The 21,859-nt window shown below is 44.5% G+C and overlaps 1 protein-coding gene across 1 annotated transcript in view; it reads right to left on the bottom strand.

Annotated features, from left to right (window-relative positions):
• Positions 1 to 21,859, bottom strand: part of B3GLCT (beta 3-glucosyltransferase) — a 1,154,157-nt gene that overhangs the window by 150,920 nt on the left and 981,378 nt on the right. Inside the window, exon 10 of the mRNA XM_082244867.1 lies at positions 9,450 to 9,519. Coding sequence (XP_082100993.1) covers positions 9,450 to 9,519 — 70 coding nt within the window. The remainder of the gene's footprint in view (positions 1 to 9,449; positions 9,520 to 21,859) is intronic.

The following is a 21,859-nucleotide window of genomic DNA, read 5'->3' as shown; positions in this document are numbered from 1 at the left end:
TGAACAAAATCTTTGTGGGGTACAGTGAACACAATCTTTGTGGAGTGCAGTGAACAAAATCTTTGTGGGGTACAGTGAACACAATCTTTGTGGGGTGCAGTGAAGACAATCCTTGTGGGGTGCAGTGAAGACAATCCTTGTGGGGTGCAGTGAAGACAATCCTTGTGGGGTGCAGTGAACAAAATCTTTGGGGGGTACAGTGAACACAATCTTTGTGGGGTGCAGTGAACAAAACCTTTGTGGGGTACAGTGAACACAATCTTTGTGGGGTGCAGTGAACAAAACCTTTGTGGGGTACAGTGAACACAATCTTTGTGGGGTGCAGTGAAGACAATCCTTTTGGAGTGCAGTGAACACAATCTTTGTGGGGTACAGTGAACACAATCTTTGTGGGGTGCAGTGAACAAAACCTTTGTGGGGTACAGTGAACACAATCTTTGTGGGGTGCAGTGAACACAATCTTTGTGGGGTGCAGTGAACAAAACCTTTGTGGGGTGCAGTGAACACAACCTTTGTGGGGTACAGTGAACACAATCTTTGTGGGGTGCAGTGAACAAAACCTTTGTGGGGTACAGTGAACACAATCTTTGTGGGGTACAGTGAACACAATCTTTGTGGGGTGCAGTGAACAAAACCTTTGTGGGGTACAGTGAACACAATCTTTGTGGGGTGCAGTGAACAAAACCTTTGTGGGGTACAGTGAACACAATCTTTGTGGGGTGCAGTGAAGACAATCCTTTTGGAGTGCAGTGAACAAAATCTTTGTGGGGTACAGTGAACACAATCTTTGTGGGGTGCAGTGAACAAAATCTTTGTGGGGTACAGTGAACACAATCTTTGTGGGGTGCAGTGAAGACAATCCTTGTGGGGTGCAGTGAAGACAATCCTTGTGGGGTGCAGTGAAGACAATCCTTGTGGGGTGCAGTGAACACAATCTTTGTGGGGTGCAGTGAACACAATCTTTGTGGGGTGCAGTGAAGACAATCCTTTTGGAGTGCAGTGAACACAATCTTTGTGGGGTACAGTAAACACAATCTTTGTGGGGTGCAGTGAAGACAATCCTTGTGGGGTGCAGTGAAGACAATCCTTGTGGGGTGCAGTGAACAAAATCTTTGTGGGGTGCAGTGAAGACAATCCTTGTGGGGTGCAGTGAAGACAATCCTTGTGGGGTGCAGTGAAGACAAACAATCCTTGTGGGGTGCAGTGAACAAAATCTTTGGGGGGTACAGTGAACACAATCTTTGTGGGGTGCAGTGAACAAAACCTTTGTGGGGTACAGTGAACTCAATCTTTGTGGGGTGCAGTGAACAAAACCTTTGTGGGGTACAGTGAACACAATCTTTGTGGGGTGCAGTGAAGACAATCCTTTTGGAGTGCAGTGAACACAATCTTTGTGGGGTACAGTGAACAAAACCTTTGTGGGGTACAGTGAACACAATCTTTGTGGGGTGCAGAGAAGACAATCCTTTTGGGGTGCAGTGAATACAATCTTTGTGGGGTGCAGTGAACACAATCTTTGTGGGGTGCAGTGAACAAAACCTTTGTGGGGTACAGTGAACACAATCTTTGTGGGGTGCAGTGAACAAAACCTTTGTGGGGTACAGTGAACACAATCTTTGTGGGGTACAGTGAACACAATCTTTGTGGGGTACAGTGAACACAATCTCATACTTCTGAAGCTTTGAGGGTGCTGCCTGTTCTATACTCCTCCTCCTCCTCCTCATCCATCCTTTTAGGTGTACAAACAATAGTAATTGGGGCCTAGTGTGCTTCTGTACGTGTGAAAAACATACACTTTTTTTGATCATATTTCCTATTCCGTTATTCAATAAAAACCTTTGGGGCTCAATTAAATTGCGGAATAGTCTGTGTCGGTACGTGTGAGATCCACCTTTCCAAGTTTTTAGGGTTCATCTCATACTTCTGAAGCTTTGAGGGTGCTGCCTGTTCTATACTCCTCCTCCTCCTCCTCCTCCTCATCCATCCTTTTAGGTGTACAAACAATAGTAATTGGGGCCTAGTGTGCTTCTGTACGTGTGAAAAACATACACTTTTTTTTTATCATATTTCCTATTCCACTATTCAATAAAAACCTTTGGGGCTCAATTAAATTGCGGAATAGTCTGTGTCGGTACGTGTGAGATCCACCTTTCCAAGTTTTCGGGGTTCATCTCATACTTCTGAAGCTTTGAGGGTGCTGCCTGTTCTATACTCCTCCTCTTCCTCATCCATCCTTTTAGGTGTACAAACAATAGTAATTGGGGCCTAGTGTGCTTCTGTACGTGTGAAAAACATACACTTTTTTTTGATCATATTTCCTATTCCGCTATTCAATAAAAACCTTTGGGGCTCAATTAAATTGCGGAATAGTCTGTGTCGGTACGTGTGAGATCCACCTTTCCAAGTTTTTAGGGTTCATCTCATACTTCTGAAGCTTTGAGGGTGCTGCCTGTTCTATACTCCTCCTCCTCCTCCTCCTCATCCATCCTTTTAGGTGTACAAACAATAGTAATTGGGGCCTAGTGTGCTTCTGTACGTGTGAAAAACATACACTTTTTTTTTATCATATTTCCTATTCCGCTATTCAATAAAAACCTTTGGGGCTCAATTAAATTGCGGAATAGTCTATGTCGGTACGTGTGAGATCCACCTTTCCAAGTTTTTGGGGTTCATCTCATACTTCTGAAGCTTTGAGGGTGCTGCCTGTTCTATACTCCTCCTTCTCCTCTTCCTCATCCATCCTTTTAGGTGTACAAACAATAGTAATTGGGGCCTAGTGTGCTTCTGTACGTGTGAAAAACATACACTTTTTTTTTAACATATTTCCTATTCCGCTATTCAATAAAAACCTTTGGGGCTCATTTAAATTGCGGAATAGTCTGTGTCGGTACGTGTGAGATCCACCTTTCCAAGTTTTTGGGGTTCATCTCATACTTCTGAAGCTTTGAGGGTGCTGCCTGTTCTATACTCCTCCTCCTCCTCTTCCTCATCCATCCTTTTAGGTGTACAAACAATAGTAATTGGGGCCTAGTGTGCTTCTGTACGTGTGAAAAACATACACTTTTTTTTGATCATATTTCCTATTCCGCTATTCAATAAAAACCTTTGGGGCTCAATTAAATTGCGGAATAGTCTGTGTCGGTACGTGTGAGATCCACCTTTCCAAGTTTTTGGGGTTCATCTCATACTTCTGAAGCTTTGAGGGTGCTGCCTGTTCTATACTCCTCCTCCTCCTCCTCATCCATCCTTTTAGGTGTACAAACAATAGTAATTGGGGCCTAGTGTGCTTCTGTACGTGTGAAAAACATACACTTTTTTTTAATCATATTTCCTATTCCGCTATTCAATAAAAACCTTTGTGGCTCAATTAAATTGCGGAATAGTCTGTGTCGGTACGTGTGAGATCCACCTTTCCAAGTTTTTGGGGTTCATCTCATACTTCTGAAGATTTGAGAGTGCTGCCTGTTCCATACTCCTCTTCCTCATCCTCCCTTTAGGGTAGGAAAAAATTTAATCGGGCCTAGTCTGTGTTTGTACGTGTGAGATACACAGTTTTTTATCCTATTCCGCTATTCAATACACACCCTTTTGGTGTAAAAAACATTAAATTGCGGCATAGTTTGCATATTTGACTGTGAGATACACCCGTGCGATACTGTTGTTCTTTTGTTCCGCTATTCAATAAAGACCTTTCTAGGGCAAGATCTTAAATTTCAGAAATATGAGGAGAGCGTCAAATAGGGGCCGTGGCCTGGGTCGTGGTGGTGCTGCTGCTAGAGCTCCTGTTGCAAGGAGAGGACGTGGTCGATCTGTGCCAGCTACACGCACAAGTGAAACACCTTCCTCAAGTGTGAGTAGGCGACAGAACCTGCATCAGTATTTGTTAGGGCATCATACGCCTCTAGAAGTGATGAGGCCAGAACACAGAGAGGCGATAGTAGATTGGTTTGCTGCTGACAGTGCCTCCAGTTCCTTCACATTGTCTCCCACCCAGTCTACTGCAGAAAGGTCAGAGTTGGCACCTGCAGCCAATGTCCAACCGTCTTTCACCTCACCCCCTTGCAAATCAGGCAAGCAGTCTGAGCCCCAAGCCATAGAGCAGTCTCTTATTCTTTTTGAGGACTCTTTCAGCAGGGTTTCCCAGGGCCATCCACCTAGCCCTGCCCCAGAAGTGGAAGAGATTGAGTGCAGCGATGCCCAACCACTTATTTCTCAAGATGAGTACATGGAAGGACCATCACAGCACGTCTCCGATGATGACGAAACGCAGGTGCCAACTGCTGCGGCGTTCAGCATTGTGGAGACCGACAGGGAGGGCAGGGGTGAAGACTGGGTGGAAGATGATATGGAGGAGGATGAGGTCCTCGACCCCACATGGAATGAAGGTCATGCAGGTGACCTGAGTAGTTTGGAGGAAGAGGCGGTGGTCGCACAGAGCCACCAGCACAGCAGAAGAGGGAGCAGGGTGCAGAAGCGGAGCGGCCGTGCCCTAGACACTACGCCTGCTACTGCCCAACGCAGCAAGGGAACGAGCGCACCAAAGTCAGCTCAAAAGAGTTCTCTAGCGTGGAAGTTCTTTAGAAAATGTGCTGATGACAGGACACGAGTGGTTTGCACCCTGTGCAATCAGAGCCTGAAGCGAGGCATAAACCTTCTCAACCTGAGCACAACCTGCATGATCAGGCATCTAAGTGCAAAGCACGAGCTGCAGTGGAGTACACACCTTCAAAACCAAGAAACGTCTCTGGCTCATCCTGCTTCCTCTTCTGCTGCAGTCTCGGCCGCTCCAGCCACCTCTGTAGTCATACCGGCACCTGCCACCCCACAAACAGACGATCTGTCAGCAACACCACCACCTGGGTCACCAACAACCATCTCCACAATGTCCCGTGGAAGCGTTCAGCTTTCCATCTCCCAAACACTTGAGAGGAAGAGGAAGTACCCCCCTACCCACCCGCGATCCCTGGCCCTGAATGCCAGCATTTCACAATTATTGGCCTTTGAAATGCTGTCATTCAAGCTGGTGGAGACGCCCAGTTTTAAAAAGCTTATGTCGGTGGCTGTCCCACAGTACGTCGTGCCCAGCCGCCACTACTTTTCCAGGCAAGCCATCCCTTCCCTGCACAACCAAGTGGGGGAAAAAATCAGGTGTGCACTGCGCAACGCCATCTGTGCCAAGGTCCACCTAACTACCGATACGTGGACCAGTAAGCACGGTCAGGGGCGTTATATCTCCCTAACGGCACACTGGGTAAATGCAGTGGCGGATGGACCTGAGGCGGATAGCAATTTGGCACATGTCCTTCCACCACCGAGGATTGCAGGGCGCTTCAGTTTGCCTCCTGTTCCTAACTCATCCTACTCCGCTACCTCATCCTCTACCGCCTCCTCATCCGGACAGCGTAATACCTTCACCACCAACTTCAGCACGGCCAGGGCTAAACGACAGCAGGCAGTTTTACAACTTGCCTGTTTGGGGGACAAGCCACACACCGCGCAGGAGTTGTGGAGGAGCATGGAACAGCAGACAAATGAGTGGTTGCTGCCAGCGAGCCTCAAGCCCGGCCTGGTGGTGTGCGATAATGGGCGAAATCTCATAGCAGCTCTGGGCCTAGCCGGTTTGACGCACATCCCTTGCCTGGCGCATGTGCTGAATTTGGTGGTGCAGAGGTTCCTTTAAAACTACCCCGATATGTCAGAGCTGCTGCAGAAAGTGCGGGCCGTCTGTGCGCACTTTCGGCGTTCTCACCCTGCTGCTGCTCGCCTGGCAGGGCTGCAGCGTAACTTCGGCCTTCCCGCTCACCGCCTCATATGTGACGTGCCCACAAGGTGGAACTCCACCTTGCACATGCTGCAAAGACTGTGCGAGCAGCAGCAGGCCATAGTGGAGTTTCAGCTGCAGCACGCACGCGTGAGTCGCTCTGCGGAACAGCACCACTTCACCACCAATAACTGGGCCTCCATGCGAGACCTGTGTGCCTTGTTGCGCTGTTTTGAGTACTCCACCAACATGGCCAGTGGCAATGACGCCGTTCTCAGCTTAACTATCCCACTTCTATGCCTCCTTGAAAAAACAATTCGGGCGATGATGGAAGAGGATGTGGCACAGGATGAGGAGGAGGAGGAGGATGAAGAGGTAACATTTCAAAGGCTTTCAGGGCAGTCATTCGCAAGGGGCTCCAAGGGTGGGTTCCTGCACACACAAACGCCAGGGACACAATTGTCCAGCAGGGGCACAGTTCTGGAGGATGAGGAGGATGAGGAGGAGGAGGAGCTGGAGGAGGAGATGGAACCATGTTCACAGCAGGGTGGCACCCAGGCCAGCTCATGGCCATCACTGGTGCGTGGCTGGGGGGATACAGAGGACACGGACGATACACCTCCCACAGAGGACAGCCTTTCGTCGCCTCTGGGCAGCCTGGCACACATGAGCGATTACATGCTGCAGTGTCTCCACAACGACCGCCGAGTTGCCCACATTCTAACTTGTGCTGATTACTGGGTGGCCACGCTGCTGGATCCCCGTTACAAGGACAACGTACCGTCCTTAATTCACTCACTGGAGCGCGATCGCAAGATGCGCGAGTACAAGCGCACGCTGGTAGACGCGATGCTGCTGGCATTCCCATCTGACAGCGGGGCCACAGTGGAAGCACAAGGCAGAGGAGGAGAAGGAGGAGGTCGCCAACTCAACCAGGGCACCGCCAGCACCTCAGAAGGCAGGGTTAGCATGGCCGAAATGTGGAAAAGCTTTGTCAGCACGCCACAACAAACAGCAGCACCAGCAGCTCAGATGGAACGTCTTAGCAGGAGGCAGCATTTTACCAACATGGTGGAGCAGTATGTGTGCACACGCCTACATGTAGTGAATGAGGGGTCTGCCCCCTTCAACTTCTGGGTCTCCAAATTGGGCACATGGCCTGAGCTTGCCCTTTACGCCTTGGAGGTGCTGGCGTGCCCTGCAGCCAGTGTATTATCTGAATGGGTATTTAGCACGGCTGGGGGTGTTATAACAGACAAGCGCAGCCGCCTGTCCAGAGACAATGTGGACAAGCTCACGTTCATTAAAATGAACCAGGCATGGATCCCACGGGACTTTTCCGTACCTTGTGCAGAATAGCAATGGATACCGACCTTACCCAGCCATTGTTCCATTTTTGCTCTTTCTCACTCTTTTGGGGTGTACCCTCATTTAAAATTTGTGAAAAGAAGCAGTGTTGGCTACCTCGTCCTCCTCCTCAGGGCCAGATTAACGTAGGGGCTATTGGAGCTGCAGCTCCATGCAGGCCCCTACCTTTTATATAGGCCCGGGTTGGCCATATTCACTGTGACCGCTCTTCTGTCACTTGTAAACACAGAAGTCTGGCTTCTATGCTCGCTTCCCCAGGCAGCACCCTCAGAACCTCCCCACACAGCGCGAAGGCCGGACAAGGAGGGACAGTTGCCGATGCATGGATGTGTTTATGGGCTTCAGAGACAGCATCCCATGTTGAATTAGGCATGCATGGCTGCACCCTTCCTCCTCTGGGTGCATGCCAAGGCACGGCCCTTAAGGCCCTTCAAAATCCTCAGCACCAAGACCATGATGCTCTTAATCCGGCCCTGGTCCTCCTCCACCGCCGCTTCCACCTACACCGCCCATAGGTGTGCGCAGCCTATTGCATTAGGGTGTGCACCCCAAAGTTGAAATACACATGCATGTGTTTGCCTACATGTACATGGCCCCGATACATTACTCTCCCTGCTGGCAAAGAGAAATAGAGCAGAGCAGGTGCGAGGGAGATCTTTCCCATCTCCTCACTGGCAAACAGAGCGATAATGCTATGTGCCCTAGGTGATTAGGGTGTGCCCAGGTACACCAGGCACACCCTGTGCGCACGCCTATGACACCGCCACATCCACCACCACCTCAACCTCCCTCCTACTCCATATGGGCCTCGTCCTTCAGAGATGAAGAACATTGTTTTATTTTTCTGTTTTTTTTGTTGTTTTAAGTTATTTCCCTATCCACATTTGTTTGCAGAGCACTTGCCATGCTCTTAACTACATTTTGCTGCCATTTGCAGCACTCTAGCCCTTTCCATTGGTGTTTTAGAGCCATTTTAGTGCCTTAAAGTTCGGGTCCCCATTGACTTCAATGGGGTTCGGTGTCCGGGAAAAGTTCGGTAAAAGTCCGGGACACGGACCCGGACTTTTTTTTAAAGTTCGGCCGAACCCGTCGAACACGGACATCTAGGTGTCCGCTCAACCCTAGTCACATGTGCTTTCATCTGTGAAAAGCACAGAGCGCCAGTTCTGGTGTTCAATGGTAAATGCCAATCAAGCTCCATGGTGCCAGGCAGTGAGCACAGGGCCCACTAGAGGATCCTGGGCCCTCAGACCACCCTCATGAAGTCTGTTTCTGATTGTTTGGTCAGAGGCATTCACACCAGTGGCCAGCTGGAGGTCATTTTGTTGGTCTCTGGCAGTGCTCGCCCTGTTCATCCTTGCACAAAGGAGCAGATACCAGTCCTGCTGATGGGTTAAGGACCTTCTACTGCCCTGTCCAACTCTCCTAGAGTAACTGCCTTTCTCTTGGAATCTCCTCTATGCTCTTGAGACTGTGCTGGGAGACGCAGCAAACCTCCTGGCATTGGCACGTTTTGATGTGCCATCCTAGAGGAGGTGGACTGCCTATGCAACCTCTGAAGGGTCCAGGTATCGCCTCATGCTACCAGTAGTAACATTGATCCTAGCCAAATCCAAAATTTGTGAAAAACAGTCAGAAAAGATGAGTAGGGAAAAAAATGTGTAAAACTGTAAAATGAGTCCTGTTTTGGAGGTCATCTCAGTGTTGCTCATCTAGTGTACCTGTTGTTAATTTCATTAACACCAAAGCAGCTGAAACTAATTAAAAAAACCCTCTGCTACTTAACTAGACAGATCAATATCCCAGGAGTTTCATTTACTTGATGCTATACTCTGATTGAAAAGTGTTCCTTTAATTTTTTTGAGCACTATAAGAGAAAGGTTAGAGCCCCTGCTGGGTTTTTACAGCCATCCAAATCCATATTTGCATTTTACATTGCTTCCTCTTATGGTGACTAAATCATCTGGGATAAGAGTGAGGAGAAATGAAGAAAGAACGCATAATTCGGTAGGGTTGGTAACCCTACCCTGTTTAGTTTTTGTGGTTTTGTGACCCTAAGGGGAGCCTTTTATTTCCTGCCCCAATTACTGGGGCAAAATGAGACCTGAAGTTAAAATCTTCTTAATTGGTAAGCCAGACAACCTGAAAATGTTGAAGAGGAACAGGTCCAAGCTCTTCCCATTCTATTAAAAATGTTAAAAGGTTTGAATAGATTTTTATTTTAATCTTGTATATTATGTATGTGTATTATATATCTAATAATATCAATTTGAGACAACACAAGAGCAAACTATATATGATACCAGAGAAGAAGACATACTTCTGTCTTTATGAAATTTTTTGCATGTTTTCACAGCCACAAATAGGTCCTCCTTCTTCACAGGGTTGCCCTAAAACAAAGCAAAAGGAGAAGTAAGGCTAGCTTCACACAACAACATTCCTCCACTGAATTACTCTGCAATGAGCCTAAAGGAACAAAGTAAAAGTATACCATATTTTAAGGATGAGAGGGGGATGCAAGATGCAGAAGTTTTAGCTTTCAAATTAACTGCATTTGAATAGGCTCACTGGGGGATGTGGTGCTCTGCAGGTAAGTACAGTGCAATGCTACTCTGCCACCTATGGTTTCTGCATTCCTGTAACAGCTGTTTTAAATGTGTTCTAAAAGCACAGTTTTGCTAAGACTACAAGCAAGGAGAGGGATTCCTACTTTCCAACCTCCAACAAAGGATGAACCAGCAAGGGGAGCCTGATGTGAGATGCATCTTGAAAAAAGATAAAAAAGGAACATACAGTATGTATATCCGAACGCTAATGGCAATACAATACCAGCTTCTTTACAAGCACTTATCATTATGATGAAGCGCTAGTAGCGTGAAACCCGTTAATGTTTTGCTCCTTATCTGTGTGCCGTGATTCCGTGGCTATTTTCATAATTGCAATAAAGAAATTGAAATTGTACTACTATTAGTGTGCGGTCATTGTAAGGGCTTGTTGTGGTGGACTGACCTGGAGCAGTGTGTAGTGTATGGTGTTTCTCACACCTTGAATAAAAGTTTTTACAAATTAGAACAAAAAAGAGGTTTTTGTAAAAGAATGGACAAGACCTAAACCTGTCCTTTTAGGGTGCTTACAGAGGAGCTTTGGTGTTGTGTGACGTGTGCCAGAAGGTTGTGGGATGGAAGGAGAGGGGGAAGAACTTCCAGTGGATGGGTTACAGCTATCTGTCCGGAAGTGGGAGTGGGTACCTATCAAAACCATTATTCCAAATGTAGCAGAAGGCGGGAGGGAGGAGGAAGAACAAAAGTTCCCCTTTTGGGTGAAGTTCCGCTTTAAGGCCAATTTAGGGTCAGAACCGGATTGTAAGAAGGCCAAAATACAAGGCATACATCAAACTCTGGGATAGAATGCCTGTGTTTACACCAGGCAGAGAAGGATTTCCAGGTGCCATAGTAGATCTTGGAAGTGGCTTTTCTTGCTTTTAGCAAAGTAGGAATGATACACTTATAAACCCCTTGGTCTCTTAAGGACTGGGATAGCAGGTCTGGCTTTTTGGGAAGACACCTGGTGTCATTTGCTAGTAACCAGGTTCTTCTGAGCCACTTTGTTGCAATGAAAACTACCAGTTTCTTCTCCTGCTCCATCTTGTGGAGCAGACAATATAGAATATGCACTAGAGGGATGGCATACATAAACCTGAACCGAGACCAGGAGATTACCAAGGCATTCAAAGCTAGCAATAAAGGGACCTCCTAACTAGTCCTAACCACAGTTAGTTGTTGAATCTGGACACCAGGATGTCCACATTAGGGGTCCCCATCTTTGACATGTCAGATTGAACATGTCTGGGTGAAGGATCTATTCTCCTTAATCCAGACGGTGATAGCTGAGGTAATCGGCTTTCCACTTTTCCACTTCTGGGATATGGACTGCAAAAATCAGCAGACTGAGTCTCCGTCCATTATCTGGCTTTCTTAAAGTCTGCATGACTTCTGGTGCCACCTTGATGGCTGATGTAGGCCACAGCAGTGGCATTGTCTAACTGCACCCTGATTGGCTGTCCTTGCAGAAGGGGGGGTCCAGTGTTGCTAAACCATTTTTATTTCTCTGAGCTCCAGGATACTGAAGCGGAGTTTGACTTTCATAATTGACCATGTTCCCTGGACAATGGGGGACTGGAAAATGACCATATTCCCTGGACAATAAGGGACTGGAACACTCCCACCCAGACTGGTAGTCTGGCATCTGATGTTATCATTTTCCAGTGATAAGAAATAAAAGATCTGTCAAGTTAAGGAAATTCCTTACTTGGCTGGATAGTAGCATGGATTAAATCAAAAGAAGGAGCCTGCTTGTTCCATGTTGACAAGTTGTGCTGAAGATCTCTTGAATGAAATTGGGAAAATGGAACAGCATTGCAGAAGGCTACCATAAGACCTAGGACTCTCATGGAATATTGTGGGATGATGTTTTGACCTCAGTTCTCAAGCATGAGATCTGAGAGAGAATTCTCTTCTCTGGAAGAAAAACCTTTGCTTGGGATGTGTCCAGGACAATACCCATATATTCCAGGCAACCAGCCAAAAGCCTGGAGCATTTGAATTTTTTGCTGGAAAGGATATGAGTACTTCATGAGAAGGTTGGCTAGATAAACTGTGACTTGGATGCCCGGAGTTCTGGGAAGGGCAACAAGAAGTGCTAGAACATGTGTGAATACTTTTGGAGCAGAGGATAGGCTGAAAGGCAGTGCAGCAGACTGGAAATGACTGTATGCCACTGCAAAGAGCAGAAAGCACTAAAGAGGCAAATGAAAAGGAATATGCAGATAAGCGTATTGGATGTCTATGAGAAACAGATGATCTATGAATGCTAGGTTTCCCCTGGTCTCAGAGAAGCAATAACCAACCTTGTAGATTCCATATGAAATTTAGGAATTTGAAGGTATTGTTTTCCTAAATTCCTGTCTCTGTGAACCTCCAGGAAGTAAGAGCAATATTCTTCAATGAGGACAAGGTCAGAAATAACCAACAGTGACTCAAACCTTTATTCAATGTATTGTAAGGATCCCCCGCCTGGGCATGGGATCCAAACAGAGAAAGGATGGGGAGGTTGCACTGGACAACCTGCTAGATGCTACAAGACACTCAATGAGGATAATTTACTAAAGTCACTGATAGGGTGAGTGTAACTGTTGCAGAAGCTCAAAGGCAGAGGTAAGATCAGATAAGTATCTGTGTACAGACTAGGTGATCAGTAACAGGGGATAAAAGACACATAATGAAGTGCACACAAAAAACACAATGTGCTTCTTGTGATAAGCCCCTTTAAGGCTACAGTGATCAGTCAGCATGCCCCTTGTTCGTACTTAACTGCTCCCACATGCCTGATGACATCAGTAAGTATATTCTAATCATTGCTGGACACAACTAGTTTGTGACCATGAACACAGAACTGGGAAGGCAAGTTTCTTACACAAAAGAAAAAAAAAAAGGCTAGAGCTTTAATTCTAGATTTTCATTTTAAAAAAATCATCAATCAGTAAAATGAATTGACTGGTCAGGAAATCAGAACATTTTGTCATTTCTCAATAAGCACACATCTGGAATACAATTTACCATTTAAAAAACAAAACAAAACATGGGAATACTTTTTTTCTGAACTGTAATTTACATTTTGAACATCTGAATGTAATAAAAGCATATGGGAGTTGTCTAATAATTCCAACAAGGATTTTTAAGCATTCATTATGCACAAAAAATTATTAAAATTCAGTAACTTGCCTCTGACAGGCACAATATTTTTAGCTGCAAAAAAAACAAGAAGAGAGACTTTAAATTAACTTTCCTAACCAAGCCTTAAAAATTATGCAGGCTTTATTTGTGGTGAAAAAGCTATTAAAATATTTAATTTGACTCTTCAAATTAATAAATATTATAATTGAATGAGAGGTTGCAGGATTGTGGCTTTACAGATGCACTGTAGCTAAATATAATAAAGAATGAAATCAAAATACTAATAAAAAAATAAAAAAACAAAGGCCGCCTATACACACCATTGATGCTATTTAATCTTGAACGACAATGAAAAAAAAACTTCAAATTATTTAAAAAAATAAAAATAATGGCTAATTAACTTCTTATCTGCATTAACACAAAAGACCCTTCAGGTCATTGCCTAAGAAACTTGCAAACTTCTGTGTGTTCCCGATGATCGCAAAGGTTCAATACCAATTTTTTTTGTTCAGTTAAACCATATTTTAAACCATATGTTTATTGAAGGTTTTCACATAAAATAGAAGATTAACAAATGACAAATTTGTGTATGGTAGCATACAATGACATTCCAAGTAGATCAGTTGAACAGTAAGTAATTTAAACAAGACATACAGAGCAATACTGTATTAAAAGAAAGTGGTAAGGGGAAGGAGGGTAGGGGAGAGATTATTGCTAATAACATTGTTAGAAATACTTATCAAATTAAGGCTCTTCCAGTTAGTGATCATCAGGTAGTAATTGTTGACTAGTCCCAACCCCTTATACCCCTCATTTATGCTATCCAAAATGAAAAAAAGTGCCTTTAGTTACAATATAAATCTAATCTAAAAAACCACTGAGTGTTTATTATTACATAAATTGTTAAAGAAAGAGGGAGACACTTACTGTTGTTCTCCTGTAACCAAGAGTCAGCTAAAAGCAGGCCATTGCTCACTATCAGCTGATAAGGCAGAGCCACTCTAGGCTCTAGAAGGATCCTTACAATACTGTTGGGGTCCAACCAGCTGCCTGAATGACAGCTGCTCCTATCCCCTCCTCAGTCTGGCACTCAAGTGAGCGCTGGAGGAGCAGAGCAAAGGGCAATGACTGACAGTGAATGCTCTCTGCTCTGAGCAGACCAAGAGCTGAGTGATCAATGGTCATGTGATCGATTAGTTCTCGGTCTTACAGCCAACATGGAACAACGGCAGCATATGCCCGTGCTACAGCATAGAGATGAGTATGGAGGCTTTATTTTTTTTCATAACCCCATACTTCCCCTTTAACCAGTTGCCGACCACCCCCCGCAGTTTTACTGCGACAAGGTTGCTCGGCTGCGCGAACCGACGTAACTGTATGTCGGTCGCACGTGGGGCTAGGGAGCATGCGCCCGCCGTCCCCGCGATGTTCTGATTCGGGTTCAGAACCAATCAGTCATCAGGTCCAGGCCAATGATTTCAGGTCCAGGCCAATGATTTTTGGCCTGGACGTAGTGATCGGTTCTGACCAATTGCAGAACGTCCTGTGCCTGTGCAATGTAAACATAGGCACAGAAAATGATGCAATCTTCTCTCCTGGAGGCCTTTTCGGTTCCAGCCTGAGAGAAGAGAACATCAACTGTGAGTACACAAGCACTACACTGAAACCAGTACACATAGGCACACATTTAACCCCCTGATCACCCCCCCCCCCAATTAACCCTTTCACTTCCTGTCACAGTGTACACTATATACAGTATACAGATAATTTACTGATCACTGTATTAGTGTGACTTGTGACTTTAGTTAGTGAGAGAGACAGTTAGTGGTAGTTAGAGGCAGTCCCAGATAGGTTTAGGGTACCCGCCATATATCCATCTATGGCCTAAGATACCGGAAGCTACGAGCAATTCATGACTTTGGTTTTCGCCAAAAATAAACAGCGCCATTGGGAAATTAGGAAAGCATCTTATCACACCAATCTTGGTGTGGTCAGATGCTTTAAGGGCAGAGGAGAGCTCTAGAGTCTAATAGACCCAAATATTATAAAACAGAGTACCTGACACTACTTATTGCTATCATAGGGGATATTTAAATTCCCTGTGATAACAATAAAAATGATTAAAAAAAAAACATTAAGAGGAGGAGTCAAAATAAAATAAAGAAGCAAAATAAATAATAATTAAAAAAAAATTCAAACACCCCTGCCCCTGCGTGTTTGCACGCAAAGGTGAATGCAAGCATCGGTCTGGTGTCATATGTAAACAACAATTGCAGAATGCATGTGTGGTATTGCCGCGAATGTCAGATCAAGGTAAAGTAATTCTTGCAGTACAACTCCTCTGTAAATCTAAAGTGGTAACCTGTAAAGGCTTTTAAAAATGTACGTAGTTTGTTGCTGCTGCACGGTCATGCACAATTTTAAAGCATGTAATGTTTGGTTTCTATGTACTCAGCAATAGATCATCTTTTATATTTTACCAAACAATTGGGCAATATATAGTGTATTTGTGCATTCAATTTAAATAATATTTTTTTTCCAAAAAAATTGCGTTTGGAAAATCTCTGCACAAATATAAATAATATTTATTTAAAAAAAAATTGCAACACCCACTAGTTTGTTCTGTAGGGCCTCTGCTTTAAAAAATATATAGATAATGTTTGGGGGTTCAAAATCATTTTCTAGTAAAAAAAAAAAAAAATGTTTTCATGTAAACAAAAAGTGTCAGAAAAGGCTTGGTCTTCAAGTTCAGTTAAACCATATTTTAAACCATATGTTTATTGAAGGTTTTCACATAAAATAGAAGATTAACAAACAACAAATTTGTGTATGGTAGCATACAATGACATTTCAAGAAGATCAGTTGAACAGTAAGTAATTTAAAAAAGACATACAAAGCAATACTGTATTAAAAGGAAGCGGTAAAGGGAAGTAGGGTAGGGGAGAGATTATTGGTAATAACATTGTTAGAAATACTTATCGAATTAAGGCTCTTCCAGTTAGTGATCATTAGGTAGTAATTGTTGACTAGTCCCAACCTCTTATACCCCTCATTTATGCTATCCAAAATGAAAAAAGTGCCTTAAGTTTCAATATAAATCTAATCTAAAAAAACACTGAGTGTTTATTATTACATAAATTGTTAAAGAAAGAGGGAGACACTTACTGTTGTTCTCCTGTAACCAAGAGTCAGCTAAAAGCAGGCCATTGCTCACTATCAGCTGATAAGGCAGAGCCACTCTAGGCTCTAGAAGGATCCTGACAATACTGTTGGGATCCACCCAGCTGCCTGAATGACAGCTGCTCCTATCCCCTCCTCAGCCTGGCACTCGAGTGAGTGCTGGAGGAGCAGAGCAAAGGGCATTGACTGACAGTGAATGCTCTCTGCTCTGAGCAGACCAAGAGCTGAGTGATCAATGGTCATGTGATCAATTTGTTCTCTGTCTTACAGCCAGCATGGAACAACTGCAGCATATGCCCATGCTACAGCATAGAGATGAGTATGGATGCTTTATTTTTTTTTCATAACCCCATATTCCCCTTTAACCAGTTGCCGATCCCCCCCCCCCCGTAAAATCCTTTTCTCTGAAGTTCATCGACAGACGCAGCTCTGCTTAATCATAGACTATAGGGTTACGCTCCTCCTACTAGGGATAGGTACTAGGTAGAAAAAACTTGTCCATGCCTATAGGGGTTGTCCAGGCATAACCCCTCAGGCTCTGCTATACTCAAACAGTTGTGTTGCAAGCAGTGACAGAAAGAGACCCCATAACTCAAAAAGTAGAGGGGTGCTGTGTCTTTCGATGAACTTTAGAGAAAAGGATTTTACGGTAAGTTCTTACAAAAATCCAGTTTTCTCTATAAATCATAGACTATAAGGATGCCCCAAAGCAGTAAAAACATGAGGGGTGGGAACAAGATAGGAACAAAAAACCTAAATGCCCCAATGGCCAACATAGCCAACCAGGTAAAACAGAGCTCAACCAGAAACAACTGGAGCTACCCCCAAACAACAAACCCTCAAAGAGAAACCAAAAAAGCGGGTTCTTACTTAAACTGCAGCCTGCAAAACCTTGCAGCCAAAAGAAGCATCTGCTGATGCCAACACATCTACCTTGTAGAATTTAGTGAATGTATGCACAGACGACCAAGTTGCCGACTTGCAAACTTGTAGCACCAACGCCTGATGCCGAAAAGCCCAAGAGGCACTCAGCGCTCTAGTAGAATGAGCCTTCCCTGGAAAAGGAGGAACCTGACCATTGAGTGAATAGGCCTGTACCACCGTCTGTCTGATCCATCTGGAAATGGTTGCCGCAGATGCAGCCAATCCCTTACGAGGTCCATCTGTAAGGACAAAAAGAGAGTCCAATTTTCTGAAGGACGCAGTGGTCTCTAAGTAAACCCTGATAGCCCAGACCACATCCAAATAATGTAAGGCATACTCCTTAGGGCACTGAGGTTTAGGACAAAGGGAAGGCAGTACAATGTCTTTATTTAAATGAAAATCCGAAACCACCTTAGGAAAGAACGACTGATCAGGTGGAAGTACAACCTTATGTAACGCTCCTGCGTTTTTGTTATAGGCTGGATTTACAGCTGCAAAATCTCCACTCAGTAGTCATGTAGAGATGTGTTGAATACCAGATCCAACTCTCCAGGACTCATCACCGTGGGCCTGTCAGCTTCAACATACAGATATATACACACTCAATGAGATGTTCCTGGAGTGATAGGATGTATATGATAGTATGAAGGTGATGTGCTGAAGGGACAGGTGTGAACAGTGACAAGGATGGTAAGCACTTGATAGGTTTGTACAGGAGAGTTCAAGATGGTATTTAGGAATGCAGATAGGTTAGTATCGAGTATGCTAACAGGTGGTGAGGACAGCAGATGACAAATACAGGATAGACTAACCCAGTGCAAGGATAGATAGTAGTAGACAGGAGAGCTAGCAATCTATGCAGCAGTGCAGATGATAGATGGTAGTAGACAGGAGAGCTAGCAATCTATGCAGCAGTGCAGATGATAGATGGTAGTAGTCTCAAGAGCTAGCAATCTATGTAACAGTGCAGATGATAGGATAGTATGGATAGGTAGTAACAGTCCTTAATGCAATAGTAGTAGTGTAAGTTATGGAGGTTTCCCCTGCGGGGTACTTATCACTATAGTATAGTAGTAGAAGGGTCCGGTGATGAGGAAGTGATCCAGTAGCGAGATACAGGGATCAGTAGCGAGGTTCGGGTCTGAGGAAGTGATCCTGGTAGCGAGATACAGGGATCTGTAGCGAGGTTCCACAGCGAGACTCGCTTGTAAGCATAGATGCAAGGCAGGTTGAACGAACATGTGAGTGAGAACGCCGGTGGTTGAAATAGCCGCTCTGCGGCGCTGAGTGATGACAGCACCGGTCTTAAAGGTGTATGCGCACCTACAGAAGAGAATGGTGGGACGCATACACGGAATGGAAAGTGGAATAAGGGTACCAGAGGTACCAGAACATTACAGTACCCCCCCCCCCCCTTAAGGCCGGCTCCGGAAGGCCTCTAGAACTGTTTTTTCCGGGTATTTCGAGTGAAAATTGCGAATCAGTCTAGGGGCATGTATATCAGAGGTATCCAGCCAGGTGTCGTCTTGGGGCCCATAGTTCTTCCATCGTACTAGATATTGGAGTCTTCTTCTGTGGATACGAGAATCCAGAATCTCCTTTATCTCATATTCTTCTCCGCCTTCAACTTGTACAGGAGGTGGAGGTGGGATGGTAGGCCTTATTCCTTGGTTAGGAACATGTGGCTTCAATAGCGACACATGGAAGATGGGATGGATCTTGAGATCTGCTGGTAAGGTGAGCTGTACTGCAGCTTTTCCAATTAGTTTCCTGATTGGGAAGGGTCCCAAGAATAAAGGCCCAAGCTTTTTGCTAGGGATCTTTAATCTTAAATTTTTTGTTGATAGCCAATCGAGGTCCCCAATAACATACTGAGGAGAAGGTCTTCTACGAAGGTCGTACTACCTTTTTTGTTGACTATGAGCGTGTGATATGGTAGTATTGAGTAAACCCAAAGAGTCTTTTATTTGGGTAAGGTAATCCGAGGCTACTGGGTTACTCGATGGCAGGATGCGTGGTGGAAGAAGAGTGGGATGAAACTCATAGTTCAAGTAGAACGGACTTTGCTTCGTAGTACTGTGGGTTGCGTTGTTGTAAGCAAATTCCGCTAGAGGAAGGAGATTCACCCAATCATCCTGCAGGTATGATGTGTAGCAGCGTATATTGCTCAATGCACTGGTTGACTCTGGTTCAGTCTGTCCGTTGGTCTGAGGATGGTAGGGAGAAGTGAGCTTTCGCTCAATGCGTAAAATTTGACAAAGTGCTTGCCAAAATTTAGAGATAAATTGTAAAACCACGGTCGGACAAAAGAGTCTTTGGAATTCCATGCAACTTGAACACATGTTTCATCAGTAGTTCCGCTGTTTGTTTGGATGAAGGTAGTCTACGGATAGCGATGAAATGTGCCATCTTTGTCAAGTGGTCCACTGACACTAGGATGGTATTAAATCCTTTGGAAGGTGGTAGTTCTACTATGAAATCTAAGGACACAACTTCCCATGGAACCTGGGGTATTGGTAGACTACAAAGTAGTCCAGATGGTTTTGTAGTGTCAATTTTGGACCTTGCACAGATGTCACATGAAGAAACAAATTTTTGTACAGACGTCTTCATATCAGGCCACCAAAACTGCCTGGTGAGCAAATTAAAGGTTTTCGTCATACCCATATGTCCTGCCAAGGGTACATCATGCGATAACTCCAAGATCTTGGTGCGCATAGTAGGGGGTATGTAAAGTTTGTCATTGTAATAGAGGAAGCCTTCTGCATCAGTACTTAGTTGTGGTGGAGGTGAATCCATTCCTATACTGTGCAAAATCTCTTCCTTCAAGGATCGGACAACACCAATAATGCGTTCATAGGGTATTATGGGAATGGAAGGGATTTCGGCGCAGTTATCTTCGGTTAGTCGTGATAGCGCATCCGCTTTTTTATTTTTGTCTGCAGGCGTATAGGTCACTAAGAAATGAAATCTTAAAAAGAATAATGACCATCGTACCTGCCGGTGGGAAAGAGTCTTGTTAGTCTGGAGGTATTGAAGGTTTTTATGATCTGTATATATGAGTATTGGTAACTGGGTACCTTCGAGCAGATGTCGCCAATTCTCCAGTGCCAATTTTATGGCAAGCAACTCCTTTTCACCCACTGGGTAATTCACCTCTGGGCTGCTTAGTGATTTTGAAAAGAAAGCAACTGGGTGGAGTGATGAAGTGTTTGTTGGTCGTTGGGAGAGAACTGCTCCTACTGCCATATTTGACGCATCTACCTCTAGAATATATTGGAGGGATGGGTCTGGATGGCGTAGTATGGGAGCAGAAGTGAAGCTTTATTTTAACAAGCAGAAAGCTTGATTTGCTTCTTCTGACCATTTGAATGTTTTTTTTATACTTGTCAGTTGTGTGAGAGGTCTCACAATGGCGGAAAAGTTCTTGATGAACTTCCTATAGAAGTTCGAGAATCCTAGGAATCGCTGTAGGGCCTTACGAGTTGTTGGTATAGGCCAGTCTAGAATACAGGATATCTTACTCATATCCATCTTAATTCCAGTTTTGGATATGAAGTATCCTAGAAATAATATTTCTCCTTTATGAAATAGGCATTTTTTTAATTTCACGTATAGACTGTGTGAGAGCAGTCTGGACAACACAAGTCTTACATGTTTTGTGTGTTCAGGCATAGATCGAGAATAGATAAGTATATCGTCTAGGTATACTACAACACAGACATCAAGTAAGTCTCTAAAGATGTCGTTTATGAATCTTTGGAAAGCTGCAGGAGCATTACATAGCCCGAATGGCATCACAAGGTATTCGAATAGTCCCTATCTGGTTCTGAATGCTGTTTTCCACTCATCCCCGTCATGGATTCGGATTAGGTTGTATGCCCCTTTCAGGTCTAATTTGGTGAAATAAGTAGCCCCACGCACTTGTTCAATAAGTTCAGGGATAAGCGGCAAAGGATAGCGATCCTTTATCGTAATCGTGTTTAATTGCCTATAATCGATAATAGGCCTTAGACTGGAATCCTTATTGCGGACAAAGAAAAGTCCTGCAGCAGTGGAAGAAGTAGAGGGTCTAATGAACCCTTTTGTCAAATTCTCATCCAAGTATTCCTTGAGGTGAGAAAGTTCATCCTGTGAAAGGGGATAAACATGACCGAAAGGCAATTTGCTGTTAGGGAGTAGATCGATAGTGCAATCGTAATCCCTATGGGGAGGCAACACTTGAGCATTTTTCTCAAGGAACACTTCGGACAGATCCTGATAGCATAGTGGTGCAATTTCATCTGACACCACAGACAGAATCTTCCCATAAGATGGGAGGTTACACGTATTCTCACAATAGTGAGAAGGGAAAACCAAAGTCCGTTTTTTCCAATCTATGATTGGTTGGTGTGTGTGTAACCAGGGAAGTCCCAAAATAATAGGAAAATGGGGTGAGGATAGTATATCAAAAGTGATGGTCTCCACATGTGACTCGTTGGTAGTGGCAAGGAGTGCCTGTGTCTGGTTGGTGATTGGACCAGAAGACAGTGGAATACCATTAATGAAACTAACAGAAACAGGCTTAGATTTTGAAATAATAGGTATTTTATTTAAGGTAACAAAGCGTGTATCAATATAGTTTCCACAAGACCCAGTGTCGACCATAGCCTTGGTGGTGATCCTAGTTTGGTCCCACTGTAATACTAAATGAACAAAAAGATAGGGGTTAGAAAAGGAAGTCGTTAATCCTCCCAGCAAGACATGTGAACACTCACCCTCTTTTTTGCGAACAAGGGGACAGGTGCTTATCAAATGATCCGGGGATGCGCAATACATGCAGAGATTTCTGGATGTTCTTCTAGCTCGTTCAGTAGTCGTTAAAAGTGGGCGTATGGTTCCTACATCCATGGG

The sequence above is a fragment of the Pelophylax lessonae genome, assembly GCF_965119305.1.
Source record: "Pelophylax lessonae genome assembly, chromosome: 2".
Classification (NCBI taxonomy): Eukaryota; Metazoa; Chordata; class Amphibia; order Anura; family Ranidae; genus Pelophylax; species Pelophylax lessonae.
This window is presented reverse-complemented; position numbering and strand designations above follow the sequence as displayed.